Source organism: Phymastichus coffea, unplaced genomic scaffold, assembly GCF_024137745.1.
Source record: "Phymastichus coffea isolate CEN01 unplaced genomic scaffold, Cenicafe_Pcof_1.1 PCOF00163, whole genome shotgun sequence".
NCBI classification, from domain to species: domain Eukaryota; kingdom Metazoa; phylum Arthropoda; class Insecta; order Hymenoptera; family Eulophidae; genus Phymastichus; species Phymastichus coffea.
The window spans coordinates 298410-317381 of NW_026706974.1; the positions used below are offsets into that span (position 1 = coordinate 298410).

The 18972-nt window shown below is 37.2% G+C and overlaps 2 protein-coding genes across 2 annotated transcripts; both read left to right on the forward strand.

Moving 5' to 3' along the window:
- The first annotated feature begins 88 nt into the window (after positions 1-88).
- On the forward strand, positions 89-12481 carry LOC131672959 (DNA polymerase alpha subunit B). Its single transcript, XM_058950545.1, has 8 exons — positions 89-252; positions 646-871; positions 990-1047; positions 9890-10062; positions 10382-10790; positions 11279-11664; positions 11735-11944; positions 12027-12481. The coding sequence occupies exons 1-8, from the start codon at positions 111-113 to the stop codon at positions 12343-12345; spliced, it is 1923 nt and encodes a 640-aa protein (XP_058806528.1). The 5' UTR covers positions 89-110; the 3' UTR covers positions 12346-12481.
- Positions 12482-12947: 466 nt separating this feature from the next.
- LOC131672968 (protein AF-10) lies at positions 12948-17492 on the forward strand. Its single transcript, XM_058950557.1, has 4 exons — positions 12948-13124; positions 14877-14998; positions 15074-15905; positions 16038-17492. The coding sequence occupies exons 3-4, from the start codon at positions 15161-15163 to the stop codon at positions 16283-16285; spliced, it is 993 nt and encodes a 330-aa protein (XP_058806540.1). The 5' UTR covers positions 12948-13124; positions 14877-14998; positions 15074-15160; the 3' UTR covers positions 16286-17492.
- Positions 17493-18972: the final 1480 nt, after the last annotated feature.

Below are 18972 nucleotides of genomic sequence, written 5' to 3' on the forward strand. Positions count from 1 at the left end.
ATTTGACCAATTTAAACCAATCGGGAAGTTCCGTATTTGCGGAGTGCGCATGCGATCTTTGAGAGAATGGATAGTGGGAATCGGCTCTTGGTTCAGTCGAAGTTTGTTCCATGGCCGTTGTTCGTTGTCGTTGGCTCGGATTATTTTGGCGGGAAGCTATCCACAGTAATAAAATGGTGTCGAAAGCACTTTTATTAGAAAACTTCCAGATAACTGGCTATGATGATGTCAGCGACGAAGTTTTGGAAAAGTGTGAGTAACTCTTTAAAATCAAATATATCATTTTCTTTCCGGTCAGAGGTTTTACCATGATTTCATGTTACATATAGTGTGAATTTTTACTAGTTCTTAAGTGCAATAAAAAATTGTTCAAGTAAACGTATGATTTGGTACTAGTATTTATTATTTATTCGAAATTGAAACTTTTATGAATTTAAATCAGAATTGATCATGTAAAATCAGTATTTACCTGATTTATTTTAAAGAATTATTTTAACCTTTATTCTATTTATAACATAATTTACTGTATTGTTTAATGATTTTGAACATTGTATTAAAAACATTGTTTTGTATAGTAATCTAAGTAACTGTACCGTTATTTTTTAAAAGCATAGTTTAGTTGATTTTATTTTCTTTTATCTACAGGTGTTGAACTTTGTCACTGGTATAACAAAAGCGAAGAAGAATTTGGAGATATATGGGTAGCTTTTTGCATACAGCATCAAGATGGAAATTTAAATCCAACATTAGAAGCATTAGAAGAACTGAAAAAGATTACACCTAGAGAAGAAAAAGGCTGTGATAATATATTTAAAAAGCATCAAGAACAAAACATAAAGTTATTAAATTCATCAAAATCAGAGATATTGACGTATCCTTTTATTGATGATTTTTTGGATCTAAATTGATGATGACCTGAATGTTTGACTTGACAGTTTAATTTGTATTAATCGTTTTAACATTTAATTTCCTTATCCAAATAACTTTAGTGACAACGAACAGGAAATTTTGAAATTATATGCTACACCAGAAGCAGTCAATAAATTGGTAAGATACTTTTCAATTGTATCATAGATATCTAAAAAAAATTTTTAAATTTAGGGCATAAGTGCACGAAATTTCAAAATTCAGACAATAGTCTTAGCAATTAAATTTAATGGATGAGTATGATACTGATAATATTGCAATGATAAAATAATTATTTATAGGAAGCTTTTATATATTAGTGCTTAGAACTATCTAATAATGATGAAATACAGTTCCTAACTATTTAGAACTTAACAGAAAGGTCATTGATTATTTAAATTATAGTTAAGTTTTCTTTTGAGTGTAGTAAACTAGATGACTCACATCACATTAACAGTGTCGCCCCTTTCGTACTTTATGTTCTGTGCGTATTTGCGCAAGTACATTCTATGATAAAATTCATACACGTGAGTATATCAGTAATGCATTTAATAAATTGATAATTGTTTTCGTTATATTTCGATTTGATGTTTTTCGATTTATCTTGAAATCTTTGAAACCCTACTTTTCTTGATTCACCGAGATTCAAGAACAAAAGCTGTTAAAGCTTGAGCATCCGTTCTGTTAATTAATAAAAATTGAAGACTTAGCGCAAACCTTTAACGCAATGTACTTGATAGACGCGCGAGTGAGAATATGATCTGCGAGCAGAAAAGAGAAAGCTTTTGTTTGCGTTTGAAACGCACGTGACCTTTCTTTTGTATCGACAAACCAACGTATATACATATATATGTAGGAAAAATTGAAATTGGTTGTTGTACTACTGTTGAATTGTATAATTTTCATTTGTTTTCAAAAAGCTTATTTAATGTACAAAGAATGAAAAGATAGTGAGATTCGTTTTTAGGATTTTCAATTCCTCTAAAAAATGTTAAAAAGTTTGAAATTATTTGGACCAATAATAAGTTTTGGTTAACCGCAAATAAATGTTTAATTAGCCGAGTCATTTAAATAACTAATTTTGCAGGCTTCTCTTCTATCTATGCTGCTAAATCTAATAATAACACAAGCATTTTTATTTTTAAAGCACTAGTTGTTTAAAGACTTTTCAAATGAATATTCCAGTGAAAATTGTAAAGTTAAAGAATTGATTGACCCAACAATAAATGATCATGAATGTTTTAATCGTTGCCTGAAAATAAAGTACCGACATTTCATCGTTATTTCTATGGTTCTTAGCCTAAACCGACACCGTAGTCACGAATTAAATTCACACCTTTACCATTTCCAATTGACAGTTTTAACTTTTAATAGTTACTCGTCAAAAAATCACGATAGACATTGCAGTTTAGTGAAAAGTTATAAACTGAATGGTACACGGTATAAAAAAAACTACTCAAAAAATGAACTTAGTATTATAGCACATTATCAGCGGTGCTTGCTGGTGGTCGCGCATACTTGTACACAAGACCCGTGCTCTGGCCGCAATGTGTATGCGAGATAGTGGCGCACGAGGCCGACGTTCCTTCGAGGTCACTCAAGTTGACGGCTGCCCTTCGTTATATATACATCGTGCAGCATGCTAAACCCTTTTGAAGAAGTTTTCCTTGCGGTGCTGTGTGTGCTTTTATTTCAGTTGGATAGAACTCGTCTGCTCGGGCTTTTGTCAGCGTGTGTCGCGATTTTATTTGTTTCTCAGCAGAAAATATCGTTTCTCACGATTGAACCGTTGATCTGTCATAATATAAATAGACGAGTGTAATATTTTTTTTATTTGTAAGCGACCTTGCGACAGCTTATTTTGCTTCAAATTATTTTCTAGTGTGTAATCTCGGTATAATCTTACTTTGGCGAACCGCATGTCTATTACACTAAACACATGTCATTTCGAATGACTTGTAGCACACTTCAAATGATACAAAAAAAATTTAAGTACAGCTTAAAAATCTAACTAAGCCGTTCTTAAAATAGTTTTTGTTCCAAATAATTAACATAATTAGACTTCGTTAGTTTAATAATAACGGTCGTATCGTTCGAAGTCATTGTAAAAATGTTTCCGCGAAAAGCAGATTTTGATAAACTACCCCGTCACGAGATGATTCGTCCTTGAATACGGTTGGCCTGCAGGGCATCGCACAGAACTTACTCTCGCCAGTCAGAGAGAGAAAGAGAAAGAGAGAGAGAGAGAGAGAGAGAGAGAGAGAGAGAGAGAGAGAGAGAGAGAGAGAGAGAGAGAGAGGAGAGGAGAGGAGAGAAAAGACCCCTGTAATTCCTGCCACAAAAATATCGTCCAGGTATAGATTGCCGCGCCATTATCCCTCCTCTCTTCTTTTCTCCTTCAGTTTTTGCCATTTCCGTCTCTCGTCGCCGAGGTATAACATACCTAGCGGTTAAACGTCGCTCGTAAGGGAACCAACACCGAATAACATCTTGGGCGCGAGAAAGGGAGACACGGAAAGTGAGTTACGTGCCCCAAACACTTTTCTTACATCGTCATCTCTTTCTCTGCAGCCAGAGTAAATTGGAGAGGGAGAAATTGGAGTAAAAAGATAGTCGCAGGTAAAGAAGGGGCATAGAAGTCCGAGAGCGAACAAGAAAGACAAAAACTTGAGAAGTAAAAATTACTGGCAAAGATCTAGGTTGAGAGAGAAATTTCATTATTGTACCGAGGACAGTTCGGAGTAAAGGGAGGTACAGTAGATTAGATCGGATAGCACCTCAGGCTGTAATTGAAACTTTTGTTTGATGAAAAGATGAAGAACGCAGTTTTCGGCTGTATAACAAAGCATCTCAAGAAATAAGAAAGAAAACAATGATAACATAATGTCTATTTTTCTCGTATGTTCTCTGAAATGTTAATTATTGATGTATTATCACGACAATAGGTACATCAGTTCTAATGTAATTATACGCAAAGAACTGTGTGAAATCACGCGAGCATCAGGCGAGTTACTGTTTCACAGATTTTATCGTACACGCGAGCATTATTCATGTACATAAATTTTTGCGCGAAACGACGACGAAAGAGGCGAACAAAGAAGGCGCTATTATAAAAAAATAAATCGCATAGAGCCTAATAGAAGAAGCTCTCTCGTTCTTTCAACTTGGTAGAAGGGGCAGGCAATAGCGAGCTAGCAAGCAAAAGCAAGCTGCAGTGCTTCAGCATGAGCGCGCGTTGAGAGATACACCTAAGCGAAGTAGTAGTGACGAGGTGGGGGAAGAGGAGCTAGCGGCAGCGAGCAACGTCCCCACTTCGTCTCTCTTTCCCGCTCGCGCAGCAGTCGTTGGCTAGGCAGGCACTAGAGAGCAGAGGAGAGAAAGAGCCGGCCAGATTTCTTTCAAAGGGCATAATCTCAGTTTTCAAGGACGCTTGCTTTTGCCGCCATCGCTCTCTTCTCCCGCGAACAAAGCGCCTCTCTTGCTCTCCGTTCGAGCGACAAAAAGGCGCCTAAAGCGTCACGTGATTTTCTTTCTTCCGAAAATGCTCGAGTTTGTAAGTAACGTAGCGTCGCGAGAGACAGACTCATGGCGTCGCGGGCGGCTTTCTCTTTTACACTCAGTGTTTCCGCGCCAAGAAGACGTGTTGGACACGCTTGCTGCTGCTGCTGTTGCTGCTGCTGCTACCGTCAAGCCAACAAAAGTTATATATTTTGTGAGTGCGTGCGCGCGGCAACAACCTGTTGCTCTTTCTTGCTCTCTCTTTCCCGCTGCGGTGGCTGATTCAGAAAACTTGACTTCGCTCTTGGGGTGTGTGTATATGTGTGCGATGATGCATTGGGGAAAAAATTGGCTGGTTCAGCGGTCACGCGTGTAAAGCAAAAGCCATCTCTCGTATTTCCTTGCAATTCAGTGTGATTTACGTGCTCTCGCTCTCAGCCTGCTCTCCAGCGACGCCTCTTAATTCGTTGTGCCAACAGTATTGCTGCCTCGTTTGTGTGCGTGTATATGTGTGGTATATCATATCGGTGATACGAGAGGCCGTTGGGTAAACTTTCTTTGCTTTATCTCAGGTATTTCAGTAACAAAAGAATCTCTCGAAGTTTATTATAATTCAATGTTGCATTTTTTAGAAAGAAGCTTTTATCCGTGATTGATTTATTCGACGTTCTCTTCCTTAACGGTTATATAAACACAATCTCCATGCTTGCTGAATTCAGACAGCGACCATGTGTCAATGTAAATCCGACTGATAAATTGATGAGCTCGAATTAAGCGCTTCGTTATCGGTATTGGTAGAAGAGAACTTGACTTTATAAATAGCGACTTATCGGTGAGCGATGTTTCTTTTTCTTTTATCTAAGAAATCGAGCGACACGTGCAATTAATACCAATTCAGACGACAAACTTTTCTCTCGTGTACTTGTGACTACATTTTTACGTAACGTCTTCCGTCCCTCAACGGAGAAAAAATCTGTCCCGCACATTTGGGATCCAGAGCATCGAACCTCTATGTAAGTAGTAATAGCCACGGGCCGGCAAACTTACATTCCTTGAAAAACCCGTTGGCGTCCCGACGCGCTATCTTCATATCTTTCTCTCTTTCTCTCTCTCTCAATCTCTCAAAAACCAGCTCGCAGCCTTTGTTTAGGCCGATTATAAAAGAAAGAGTCACTTCTCTCTATCTCGCTGCCACACGGTCGTGTAGGCACGCATGCCGGTTTTACGTTGCCACGAAGATTGCGAAATCGCCGGTTCCCGCTTTTTTTTCTTTTTCAGAGAGATTTCGTTTAGAATTTCAGACGTTTGACTGCTACTCTCCTTGCTTTGCGCGTGCGAGCAAAAACGAAATTGAGATGATAAAACGTACTTTTTCCTTTTACTTGCACGAAAGTGAGCGCGCACGTGCAAGACTTCTCATTTGTCGTTCAACCGTCGAATCGTGAAATTAATAGCGTGTCTGGTCGTGCATAGGGAGGCAAGGCCATGCAAAGAGAGTGTTATAAACCCTTGTTGATTGATTTTTCAGTGGAAATAGGTGCCTCCGGTTATGTACATACACAAATACGCGCTACTAGGCTGCACGAGAGGGAATTCGCATTTCCTGTCACGTCAGCCACACATACATACACACACACATACACACACACACACACCGGGTCAGGCTATTATGATATACATACTTTCACTTCCCACAATACAAGTCGTTCGTTCTCTCGCTGGCGCACACGCGATATCTTTATTTTCTTATTATGATTGTTCGGACGCGTGTGTTTCTTTTTGTTTTTTTCCCAAACGTATAAAATGTTCATCCTGTCGTCGCAGCTCGCAAATAATCCGCAATGCGCGCAATACCAAATTAGCCGTTGCAATAATCGCGGTCTTCTTTGCGAGCGCTTTTATGTAAGTACATCTAATGAGCTTACGATGAGCAATCCGTATAAGTACGAGTTTCGCGAAAAATGACAAACGACGATCGATATACCGATGTCTTTTAAGCGAGAACTTGGTACTAACGGATACCACACGATTTTTCAAAATTAATCAGTCGCTTAACCACCCACATTGTCACAAATGGCTCTCGTGGTAGACCCTGGCTTTTCAGCCCTTCGACATTTTACACACCCGTCAAATTTCCCGCATATACGGGCAATCTGTGGATGAATAACAATGAAAAAAATGTTCGTTCTCTTCTCTCTTCGACGTATACGCATAGCAAACGGCATCTGCACTATATACGCCGGCTCCGCGGTCAATTAAGTGCAATTGACGAAGCAGAGCACTGTAGCTGCTCTCTGCCCAATGTCGCGTATCTCTCTTTCTCCTCTCTTTCTCTCTCTCTCTCTCTCTTGTCTCTGTTACTTTCGCTGCGGGTCGCTGCCTACTTCGTTGATCGACTTCGGCTGATATTTATCAAACAGGCGTCATCACTAAAGTTGCTGATTGTTCGTCAAATTCCTGATTTGTACTCTCTTACCGATTCCCAGGAAATTTATTTTGATACGGAAAAATGTATGGATAGTCATGGTCGTACCCAGACCCTACTAAACAAATACACGTCGTCGCACATCTGCAATGCGAAAAGTATTCGCTCGCACGTGCACGTTCTCGTCGTCGCGAAGGTGAGCAAACAACCATTCTCGCAAGTATACCAGTGTACCGTCAAAATTTACAATCACAACTGAAGCCTTCAAGTCGCACGTATGTATCCGTTTGACTGTTTGCAAGAAGATACTAGTCTGAAATACTAGGACAGCGATTTATCCTTGCAACGATCACGTGTGCATGATATAGCAGTGTATATTTCTACTATGCACAAGCGAAAGGGAGAGAGGTGCTAAGTTTACTCCCCCCCTCCCCTCTCCCTCTCTCTCCCTCTCACTCTTTTGAGAGGAATGGCGAGCGGTGCAGGCCCGGTGTGTCACGTGCAGCATCCGCACGAATAACGAAAGACGCGAGCGAGACACAGGGGCAGAAAAAAAATACGCTACAGCAGGGGGGAGCAGCATGGCTACGCGGTATATGGCAGCAGGCAAACAAGCGAGCACGACCTGTATACGTTCAACGTCATTTCCCACGGTCTATCTCGTAGAGGCATGCCGGTATATGGGGAGTGAAGGGGGATGAATGGTGTATAGGGCCCCACACTCGCACACGTGTTTGCCAAAATCGTGCACCGCGAGAAACGCTGCTGTCGGGGGAACGAGCACAATAGTCGTCATTCAGTCGCCGCGAGGCGAGGTTGCGCGCTCCTCTTTTTCTTCTTGCCCGTTTTCGCTTGCGGTTCTCTTCGATGAATCCGCTTCTTTTTTTTTCGGTCCAACAGGCTGTTGGGCAAACTTCGTGCTGGCTGTGCTGTTGCGAAAGAGTTTCTAGTGGCGAAACAATGAGGGAAGAGTCACAGAGTGGCATTGAATTAATTGGATAACGACGAGAGTGAAGGAGTATATATACGGAACGATGTTGCTCGGTGGAACATTGACGAAAGTTTCAAGCTTGGTTTGCGCAAACAAATAGAAAAACCAAGTTTTACAAGTGAACGAGTTGAGGCCATAAACGAAAAGATCGTTATACTACGGAACACAGTCGTACGAAACACAGCACGGCGACAGCATGAAGCGTCAGTTAACCCTCATCGCCGTCCGAGTCGTCTTCTAATTCTTCTCTGTGGTAACATCAAGTCAAGAGCCGTTGCTGATGATGACAGCGAGCAACGACTCGTTTTTTATCTCTCTCTCTCTCTCTCTCTCTCTCTCTCTCTCTCTCTTTCTCTCTCTCTCTCTCTCTCTCTTTCTCTCTCTTTCTCTCTCTTTCTCTTTCTCGCTTGCTCGCGTCACTCGGATCACAGCGAAATCATCCTCCATACGATTGCGGCTACGGCTATCACGTGTCTGCCTCTTCTTCTTCGGCTTCGGAATAATTTTTATAGCTAGCGGCGTTCGCCTTCTCAACGGTCGCACAGTTGTGCGTGCTGCCGGTCATCGACTGTCTATCTCGCGCGTGTCAACTTAAGATTCTTTTTTCTTCACCTCAAATTTATGAGGCGGATTGTTTGAACGGTTTAACGACTATGTGGTTGATCCTTGTTCAACTGATGTATTTTTGCGCGTGTGTGCGTTACGCCTTCATTGCGGAGAATGTGCGCAGCCAAACAGTTTTAATTATTGTACGGAGTTCAGAGATTGCGAAGAAAAAAATTACTCGGGTTATTATCATTGTTAGAAAACGTTCCTGCAAACTGCTTCTGGTTGACCTGATTTGTAAGTTATTACACAGTCATAAAATCATTAATAACCGTTCTTAGGTAGTTTAGATTTGGCCTTGGTCTATTACTTCTCTCTACGTTGGATAGACGCGTGTACGAGATTAGGTTATTGGGTTATTTCTTTTATTTGAACATCATTGAAATTTTTTCATGTTTTGTATACACCTTCTCTTGTAGAAACAATTCTAAACGTTTGTTTTTGACGAATTTGAATTAATTTTAGTTTCGTAATGTTTCATTAATCGAATGATAAATTAATCAAACTTTTTTGTTTCGTTTCGCCAGCAATTTCATCAGTGACAGAAACTCAGTACAATTTTTACGTGAATTTGCTCCACGCTAAAATCTAATGATTTTTTGCAAGTTGTAGTTCATGTTGTCACCTTGCCAATGCTGATTTGAAACAAAATGTGGTATTATCAAATTGATGGTATGAATACACAAGACCGGCAACTTTCGAGCAAATAAAAAGTCGCGGTTATCACAGAACTTCGCTCATTGACGTGGAAACTCGAGAAACGGAAACGTCGAAAGAGGGCCTTGAGAGCAAAACGCGCGCGCGAGATAAGGCGAAAAGAGGAGTTGAGCAGAGAGAAATGAAAAATAATAAAATCAAGCGAAGAAGATGAGACAAGAACGAGAATGAAAAAAAGAAATATGGTCGATCCTGCTGAGTGGGTGATGGTCTAGTGCACTGTTTATCGATCTGTGACTAGATCCACACTCATTAAGTAAGATTGGCAGAAAGCAGCGTGGGAATGACGCGGATGCAGTTGACGGTCAAGAATCTCTGTGTAATACAGAAAAAAGAAAGAAGGTGATACCATAGACGAGTATGAATTTGGTGCACGTAGTTTACGATAGCGTGACTAGATACACACTCGTCTACGGCAACCGATTCTGGAGCTTGTGACATTGAACCAAGGATTTTTCAGTTTTAAGTAAGTTCACTCTTAGCTAAGTTTCGGCTTAAAAATTTATTTTTACTTTATTAACTTAAGACTATTGTCTGGTCTGAAATAATAAGCATTTACCATAATTACTGATATTGAAGTATAAAATGGACAAAAATCAGAGTTCTCAAATCAAAAGTACAACTCCATTTCGCATATTTGTGTAAAGTCGTACATACTATTTGCCGTGAATACAATGCAAAAAACGGAGAAAAGTAAAGATAGAAAGGTTTTGAAAACAATTCACAAAGTTTCCACTGGTTTCCAGCATAGAAAGAGAGCAGCCAGTCCAGATCTAGTAGATAGCAGTAGCAGTGGCGGCGACGGATGCAAAATACAAGCCACAATAGAATGCAGCACGCCGTCGTCCCTCGAACAACCGAGCAGTATCGATACCGACATCGCCGACGCCACGCAGTCACAGCTCAGCTTTAGTCAGTCGTGAGTTGAATAACCAAACAGGCTTCCTTGCATCCTTCTTACTTTACTCTCTTTTCTTACCATTCTTACTTTTGTCCGAGCTTTTTTCCTTCTCTTTCACTTCTCGCTAACATAAAAATCACTTTTCCGATCACGTTTTGCGACTCTGTGCTGTTCACGCACGTGCCGCTGTCGTAACTGACTTCTGAGCATCGGTTAATGTACGCTTTTATAGATTTGTTTGGGATTCAGTATCCAAAGGAATCAAGGAAATGTTAATTTAGAGATAAAAATTAATTTTATTTTCATGAAACATAAACATTTATTTTGTATATTACAGTAACATTACATGTACAAAAGGAGGCATAAAAGTAGTCCTATCCGTTGGTCAAAAAGTCTCAATATGGGCAACCAACAAAAAGTACAAGTGCTCGATCAAGCACGCGGGACCACGTGTACCGGCAAATTCGAGGTACATGTTTGAATTATTGAAGACCGCGTCAGAAGTACGTACTCGAGTATGTCGCATAATTGGGTACAAAATCAACGTCTTTTGGAAAAAGCAAAAGAAGGATGATCTGGTGACCACGTGGAATGTTCGCACAAGAAGTCAGAAGCCATACCGAACTTGGGGACGCGTGTGCTTCGAGTCCGAAACGAAGAAATGGAATGTCGGAGCTACGATACTACTTGAGGGTTGCAGGAAACCACCCAGAACCGATACGGTTGAGGCGAAACTCTGGCCGCAGGTAGACATTCACATGAAGTCACTTGTTTGAACATTTTTTTCAGCATATGTATATGTGTACCACTTTGTAATACAAATAATTTTCAATAGTTACCATATTCTTTCAATTGGGCAATGAATATCATTAATATGCAAACTTCGTGGTGAATTTTTTTACCGTTGAACTTTTATTTTACATTATATAGATATATATTTACATTTATTTTGATTCTTACATTTTGCTACACGGATTAGTTGCTTTTATTTTTTAAGATCGACTTATTAAAAAAAAAAAAAATTAAATACAATACTTTGTTTTTCAATAATATATGCGTTTGGAAAATAAAAAATGTTCAATGTATAAAAAGGAAATCATATTTATTTTACTTGCAGAATTTAAACAGATTAAATCAAAATATGCAAAATGTTGTATAATAGGCAATAACATACTTTTACAATTTAGATAAGTCAAATGTAAACATTTATGATATACATCTCTAAATAATACAGGTGGAGCTTGACGTGAGCGATCTACCAGGATGCAGTATTTTTCCTGGTCAAATCATTGCAGTGGAAGGCACGAATTTGACGGAGAATTTGCTAAAAGTGAAAGATGTTTTTACTGGCAGTTTTATACCCGCAGCTCAACCACCATACTTTACTGATGATTTAAAAGTCATGGTCGCGGCTGGACCTTTCACACAATCGAATGATCTCAACTATCAGCCACTCTATGAATTAATGGCTAGAGTTGCTGAAGATGAGCCGCACGTTTTAATTCTTATTGGGCCTTTCGTTGACTATAATCATCCTCACATTCAAAGTGGTGAAGCAAATTGTTCACATCAAGAGATTTTCAATAAAATTATTCTTAACATAAAGAATAATTTAGTTAGGTATGTTGATTATACTATATATTACAATTAAACGATTGCGCAAAAAATCAGCATGTCTTTGCTTTTGCAGCAAATGTACTCAAGTAGTATTAGTAGCTTCGGGTAGAGATGCTCATCATCATGCAATTTATCCGACGCCAGAATATTTTATACCGAAATCATTGCAAGGGGCCGACATCCACGTACTCCCTGATCCTTGCACTTTAGATATCGATGGTTTGAGACTAGGAATTACGTCAGTTGACGTTTTAATGCATCTTGGACGCGAAGAAGTTACGATGTAAGTTGCTATAAAATGATCTTACTATTTTCTGATGTTTTCATCGTTGCTTATTATTCATCTTGTACCTCATACTTTTCAGAAAATCAATATGCAAAGACAAATTAAGTCGTTTAGGGAACTACATCTTGAATCAAGCTTGCTATTATCCATTGTATCCTTCAGCAAAAGAAATTAACATCGATTGCGAGCTTTGGGAAAAATATGCTTTTCTGAAAGAAAAGCCACATATGTTATTGTTACCATCTGATATGAGATATTTTTGCAAACACGTAAATGAATCCGTGATTCTCAATCCTGAAAGATTGAGCAAACGCGTATTTGCTAGAATTAACTTCAAACCTTCAGTCAGCAGTACGTGGACACCAGACAATATATCGTGTGAAATAATTAAAATGTAGAGACGTAATGCTGTTAAACTTTATTTATTATTATTATTATTATTATAAGTAGCTTGTACGTTCACTATTTTTATTGTCTAGATTTCAATTGTACGAGTTAAGTATAATGGAAAAAGAGTGTTTATTTAAGCTTTGAAATCATAGAAAATTTCGAATTAAATATATATTTTTTTAACATATAATCGTTGTTAAAATTTTTCAATATATCTTCATTTATCGAATAAAATTTCCGAAGTCGGGAATTTGTTAGACATTGATGTAACAATTATTATGTTCATTATTTTATAATTAGATTATTCAAATTTAATAACTAAACATCGTCAATTATTTCAAAAAGTAAACATCTATTATCTATATAGAATAGCTATATGAAATTTAAAACTTAGCACTTCGTATAACTTTAACACGTAGTTTATCATTAAAGAAATCTACTTTATTTGCATGTTCTAAGATGAAATGTATAACCAGTAGGTGCCAGCACTACCTGCTCGGTATTCTCGGATTTCTCGGTATAGCAAAGCTATCGAAAGCTTCGGAAGCACACCACGTAGCTGTGTGATGGCACCAAAGTCGCCATCACCCAAAAACCATTCCCACGCGCGTGTCCCGTGGAAGAGCTCCGCGAACCTGAGTGTATATCTGTCGTTGGCCCTCCGTTCTCTTGCAAAAGAATTTTTTTTTCTCATCGCGGACGTTGTTTGGTAACCGCGTCTACAACACAGTGTTACAAGCAAATCATTTAGAATAAAAGAGGAACCATTAATCGAACGGATGTTGAGGTGAGTAATGCTCGTAAAATATGCATTTAGCCGTCCGCTTGCGTAAAGTGCACCGGGGCAAAGACTCGAAGTATACACGAGAGATGGATTAGCTAGAGTCATGTCATCGCCATCTTTGTTTTAGAGCTATATAACATTTCATAACTACTTTCACGAGATATACATTTTTCAGTCATGATCATCTATCACAAATGGTTCATCACGTAATCATTTTGTGTTTCGCTACTTCATGGTTTGCCGCGTAAATTTCGTAAGCGTCATCGATCGACTGTGTGTCGCGTCTATTATTTTGGAGGTTAAGTGCGCTTCGCTTTACATTTGTTCTTTAGCTGGGATTCGCACTTTGGAGCTGATGCTCATAGCTAAGCTAACTAAATATATAAGTATGTGTGGCTGCATAGACGTAGAAGGGTTTCATAATGACTGCCCTGGCCTTGATATTTTCTCGGTTGGGGCTTTGTTCGTGTTATGAAATGGCACGGGTGAATTGACTATAGATGATTGAGTTTGCAACAGTATGAAAGCATTTTTTGTAGTTTGTGTTTGCTCACTTTTTCGCTGCTTTATGTTATTGTTTTTGTTTTGATTCAATGCTAATCCGTATAATTAGAACATGTAATCTTCCCAAATTTATTTCTCTTGAAATTTTGACAATATTAGTTAAGTTGACAGTCAGATTTTTCTAAGTTATCTTTATTGTAAAACAGTACTAATAAGCTTTAGTGTAACCTTTGTACTTATATATAAAAGTGAACAATTAAACTGAGTTTTAAAACATTTACTATGTAAGGTATTGTTTACGAAAATTTTAACACAGTTGGAAGTTTTATTAAAGTCAAATATTATTTTGAAAGGGGAAAAATTCAACGGTCATATTTTCTTACGATAATTCATAAAGTTTATAGCTTGTCAAAGTTTGATGAATGGTTTAATATATTCATTGCATTTTTTCAGTGTTTACGTACGTAAATACTTCTCATATATACTTTTATATCAAAAAAATATGTATTTACATATAAGTAATTTTCAAAACGATGCCTTGTAGATACTTAAAAACCGCGGGTTTTGCGACTTGATAAACAAAAATAAAAACTTACTACCAATATTAATATTGCTTGTAAAAAATAAATTGGTGCATAAATCTTGCACGTCAATAAATCACTCGTTGTGAACTGTTAAGGACTTGGCACGTTGTAAGGAATCAATAGGTATTTTACTTGAGATTCTGAAAAAACAAGAATTGATTCTGTAATAAATTTGTTTCAAATAAAGCAGTAACATAATCATCTTAATTATTTTCATAGATTTCTTCAAACCTACCATAGTTTGTGAATTACTTTTGATTCATAATGTTTGAAAAATATTTGTTACGAATAACATTTTCAAATAAAACTTGAACTCTTAGCAGATAAAAAGTGAGTAAACATATATAGATATTAACAATCACAAAAAAGTTGAGTAGAAGTTAGCGTAATCTGCGATTTATTGAACTTTCAGTCAGAAAATGAATTGAATTTGAAAAAAATAATATATTACATTTGAATTAAAAGATACATAAAATTGAAAATTGTCACTAGGATTTTCTTTTGATAAGCAGTCATGTGGTTACGGCTATATCAGAAAAAGCTAAAATTTTAGAGCTTGGCAAAGCTCGGAAAAGATTGAAAATAACTGATTAAAAATAAATTTAGATGAAACAACTGCTTTATTTAAAACAAGTTTATTAATACATCAATTTTTTGTATTTTTCAGGATTTGACAAAGGATTTTATGAACCACAGGTGCGTTCTCGTTTGTAAATAATGAGATCAATTTTCATCTTTCGTTAGAGCAAAGTTTTTCAAGTGAAGAAACAATCTAAGGCGAATTGCTAAGTAAGTGTCAATTGAAAATTAGCATACAATATGTTATGAGAAAGTGCGAAATAGTTTGTTATTTAACTTGTGAAGTCCGCAGCAAAGCAGATCGTCGTCGTCCACACAGACGCATTATTATCTTTCGTTCCCGTGCAAGCATCCTGACAAGCAGATATTTAAATGCGATCTAGCTTTAGTGACAACATGGGGCCAACCGTCAAGGATTCTCCTCCAAGTAGCCCTGGCTCGGAAAGTATGAGTAGTGCTACGTCGGGTCGACGGAAAAGACGAACGAACGAGAGCAGCTCGTCGACTTCAACGTCTCAGAGTTTCTCACACTCGACACAGTATACACCAATGGAACCTAAGTACCAACCAAAAGAGGAAAAAGAGTCAAAACTCTTTGACAACGGAGTGAACGCACCTCACATGTTGGGAAATCAATTGAATCCCAATTCGTCAATGGCACAGAAAATGACTGACACACTCAATCAGGAAATGAAGGCACACTCGATTTTTACCGAAGCCGGTAATTCGAGCATGAACAACTTAGTTGGACCACCTCTGCACAGTCGTGTCATCGCCTCAGCCAAAGCAAGTCAGAATGCCACTGTGGCGCAGTTCTCGACGAATTTCTCAGCAAACAATGCCGCTAGTACTTCCACTAACAGTGGAGTATTGGGTAGTGGTACAATCCCACAAACTTTAGATCAATTGCTGGAGAGACAATGGGAGCAAGGCAGTCAGTTTTTGATGGATCAAGCGCAACATTTCGATATTGCATCTCTGCTGTCGTGTCTTCATCAATTGAGAGCTGAGAATTTAAGACTTGAAGAAAATGTAAATAGTTTACTGCAGAGGAGGGATCATTTGCTTGCTGTTAATGCCAGGCTAGCAATACCACTAACCTCGCCATCAAATAACAGTAAGCAAAGCAGCAAATCGCAATAATTTCTATGTAAATTCGCTATTTTCTATAAATGTAACTACGCTATAAATACCAATTACAATGAAATGTCAATGTAAATTAGACTAATTACGGGTTGTGGTAATATAGGTGGCCATGCGAATGTGGTTGAGAACGGAATGCCGCCAAGCTCATCCGCTGAAGTAGCAAATCATCCGCAATTCGCTCATAGGCCGTCATCAGTGAATCCTCCACAGCAAAGTACGACGATTCGGCATGCATCAGGTGCCAGTAATTATCAGAGTCAATCGAGCAATTTGATTGCTCAAAATAATTCAAATAATTCGAACTTGATTAGAAATGCGTCGGTTGACATGATGCGAAATATCCAAAGATAAACGGTTTTTTTCCTTTTCTATTTTAATTTTTATAACTGTAAAAGTAATTTAGATTGTTAATAATGTATTGTAAGGAAACTTTTATTTTAATTAGTAAGTAGGTTCGCGACAACTGCCTTTTTTTATCCTGTCAGTTATTATTTATAGTGTAACATTTTCTATATTGAATTATATAAATTTTTGTGTTTTAGAATTAGATATGATAATTTTTTAAATAATTTACAGAATAAAATTATAAATATGTATAGAAGTCTTATTAAATTATGATATCTTTTCAGCTGCTACTTTGAAACTAAATTTATGAGACTGTAATTTGATGGCTAAGTTGTAAGTTCAAACATTGAAATATTAGGCGATTTCTGATTTTGATACTTAGGTAATTGTATCGATCTGGTGTATGCTCCAGTGTACATTCAGTTTATGCATTACATTGACTTGTAAAGGTAGCAGTAAAAGAGATATTGTCAAACGCAAGGACATACCGTAAGAACCGAACTCTCGACAATTAGCAAATTATACTTGAATTTATATGGAATCTGTATGTAAAAGTATTTTATATGAAGCATTTATTTTTTGATTTTTTTTAGTTCACCGATTGTCATTAAAAAATATAATTTTAATTTTAAGAACATTTACAAAATCTATATTTTAGTTGCACTCTATCAACATACTTGATTTGAAATGCATTTGCAATAGATGTTCCGACATATGGATTACTTATTCGTCGACCTTAATTAAAAAATGAGAGTAAGATTTATTTATTTTGTATTAAATTTTATTAAAATCAAACAATTAATATATATTCTTAACTATACCCATTTTTTTTGTGATTGTTTCTCGTCTGTTTGCAACGAAAGTGAGATATATTTGGAAACATTTATTAGTTCATTTTAAAAATTGATTATTGAACTTTTAAGATTCATTATATGAGTGACACGTAACAATCAAAAATAGTTAAACTATCAGTAAGTCTTACTCATAATAAAAATTATATGAAACATGTACAGCAGAAATAATAATTGGAAAAGTAATTTTTCTATCAGTTTGAAAATTCTTTGAATTATTTAGATAGCAAAAATTAGTAGTACTGCAAAAATAATTGAAAGAGAAATATGTGAATGTAGAATACTTCATGTCATTAATGTTCAAAAGTGTATTTGAGAAAAACCTTTTTTTAGCTGAAAATGAATTAATAAAAAAATTTCTTAGGCCAAAAATGTCTTCTTAATTGACGTTTTATATATTAAACCATTTTAATAATCAATTGATTGATAACTAGTAATCTAAATTTCTTAAAATACGTGTTTTTATTAAATGGACGTCCTCTTATGTAAAGCTCATACGTTTGAAAAAATGACATACTATAAATAGTAAGTAGTTCAGTAAAACTTCAGTAAAACATAAGCGCACCTAAGCCAGGTAATTTTTGGAAATGTTGCAAAATGCAAATTTACCGCAAGGTTTCTGTGTGCTAAGTGTGCTTAGTCGATTCATCAAAACACCTAATCATCATCATTATTCAAACATCGTATCTGCAAGGATAGCATGACTTTACTAATAAATCTTGTTTTATTCGTTGCAATAACTTGGCATAAGCATGGTAACACACGAGAATATACGAGAGAGCTTTTTTCAAAGAATTGATTTGCAATTCTCAGTCGCTAGTCTTGCACTTCCAGCTTTCAAAGAGAATGTAAGCGCGGAATAAAGTACGCGCGATAATTTTGAAATCTATTCTTATTTGTGATTTTTATATGAATTGTTGAGTTGAATATTCGCTTGATAAACGAAACGAAAACTCTTTATCCAATTCAGCTTTTCGATTGAAAAAAAAACCTAACGTGCATGGCACGTTGTAAGTAAAGACGAAGATCTCTGTGAGTTTTGGCTTGAAAAACTGGCAAAAATGGCGAATACTCTGGAACGATTAGCAGAGTGCCGAAAATCGCGAGTAGACGGCGAGAGGTGGGAGTCTACGCCGGTGGGCTGTTTTCGGTGAGCAATGTGTATCCATATGTATGTGCTCGCCCAAAAACGTTGGCACAGTCAAGTTCAAGGCCACTCTATAGCTATATACACTCGTCCCACGCCCCTCTTCGCTCTTTCTCCGCGTGTGTCGAAGTAAGAGCGGCATTATGTGTAGGAGAAACGACGACCGATCGCTATCTCTGACTCGCGCGCAAAACAACAGCCACCCACATGCCGTATACGAAAGAGTATATATACCTGGTGCCGAATATGTCCGCCCCTCAGGACAAATCAGCCGATTGTTTTTCTTTTTCCTTTTTGTTTCGTTCAATATCGACGAGCAATGCATTTGTATTGGCAGGTCATGGTGCTTGTTATGCATGTCCGTTAATTGCATTATGTAGTCGCTCGTTAGTTATGGATTAAATTTCCGATGAGGCGTTTGATCCATCTGTAAGTCTTTGATAGCGAGGAAAACTCCTATACATCGATATTTTTTTCATTTTTTAATTAGCATGTTGCATCATCTATTCATTGCTGTATAAATCGATAGCTATCTATTTCAATGAGGACTTCTATCGATTTATCGATTAATATTCGACAAGTTTTGTCACGTTCGTTCGATTATAAGTATTTTAAAGTCAGGAAAATTACATCAATTTGTTTTAAATGAAATAACATATTTTTGTTACTGGTTATCTTCAAGTACCATTATAACC

Excerpts from the sequence above, each read along its gene's own strand:
- LOC131672959 (XM_058950545.1), top strand. The coding sequence starts at position 111 with ATGGCCGTTGTTCGTTGTCGTTGGCTCGGATTATTTTGGCGGGAAGCT. Across the intron at positions 10,063-10,381 it reads CAGCTCAGCTTTAGTCAGTC|TAACATTACATGTACAAAAG; the intron begins GTGAGTTGAATA and ends TGTATATTACAG. Across the intron at positions 11,945-12,026 it reads GGACGCGAAGAAGTTACGAT|AAAATCAATATGCAAAGACA; the intron begins GTAAGTTGCTAT and ends CATACTTTTCAG.
- LOC131672968 (XM_058950557.1), top strand. The coding sequence starts at position 15,161 with ATGCGATCTAGCTTTAGTGACAACATGGGGCCAACCGTCAAGGATTCT. Across the intron at positions 15,906-16,037 it reads AACCTCGCCATCAAATAACA|GTGGCCATGCGAATGTGGTT; the intron begins GTAAGCAAAGCA and ends GTGGTAATATAG.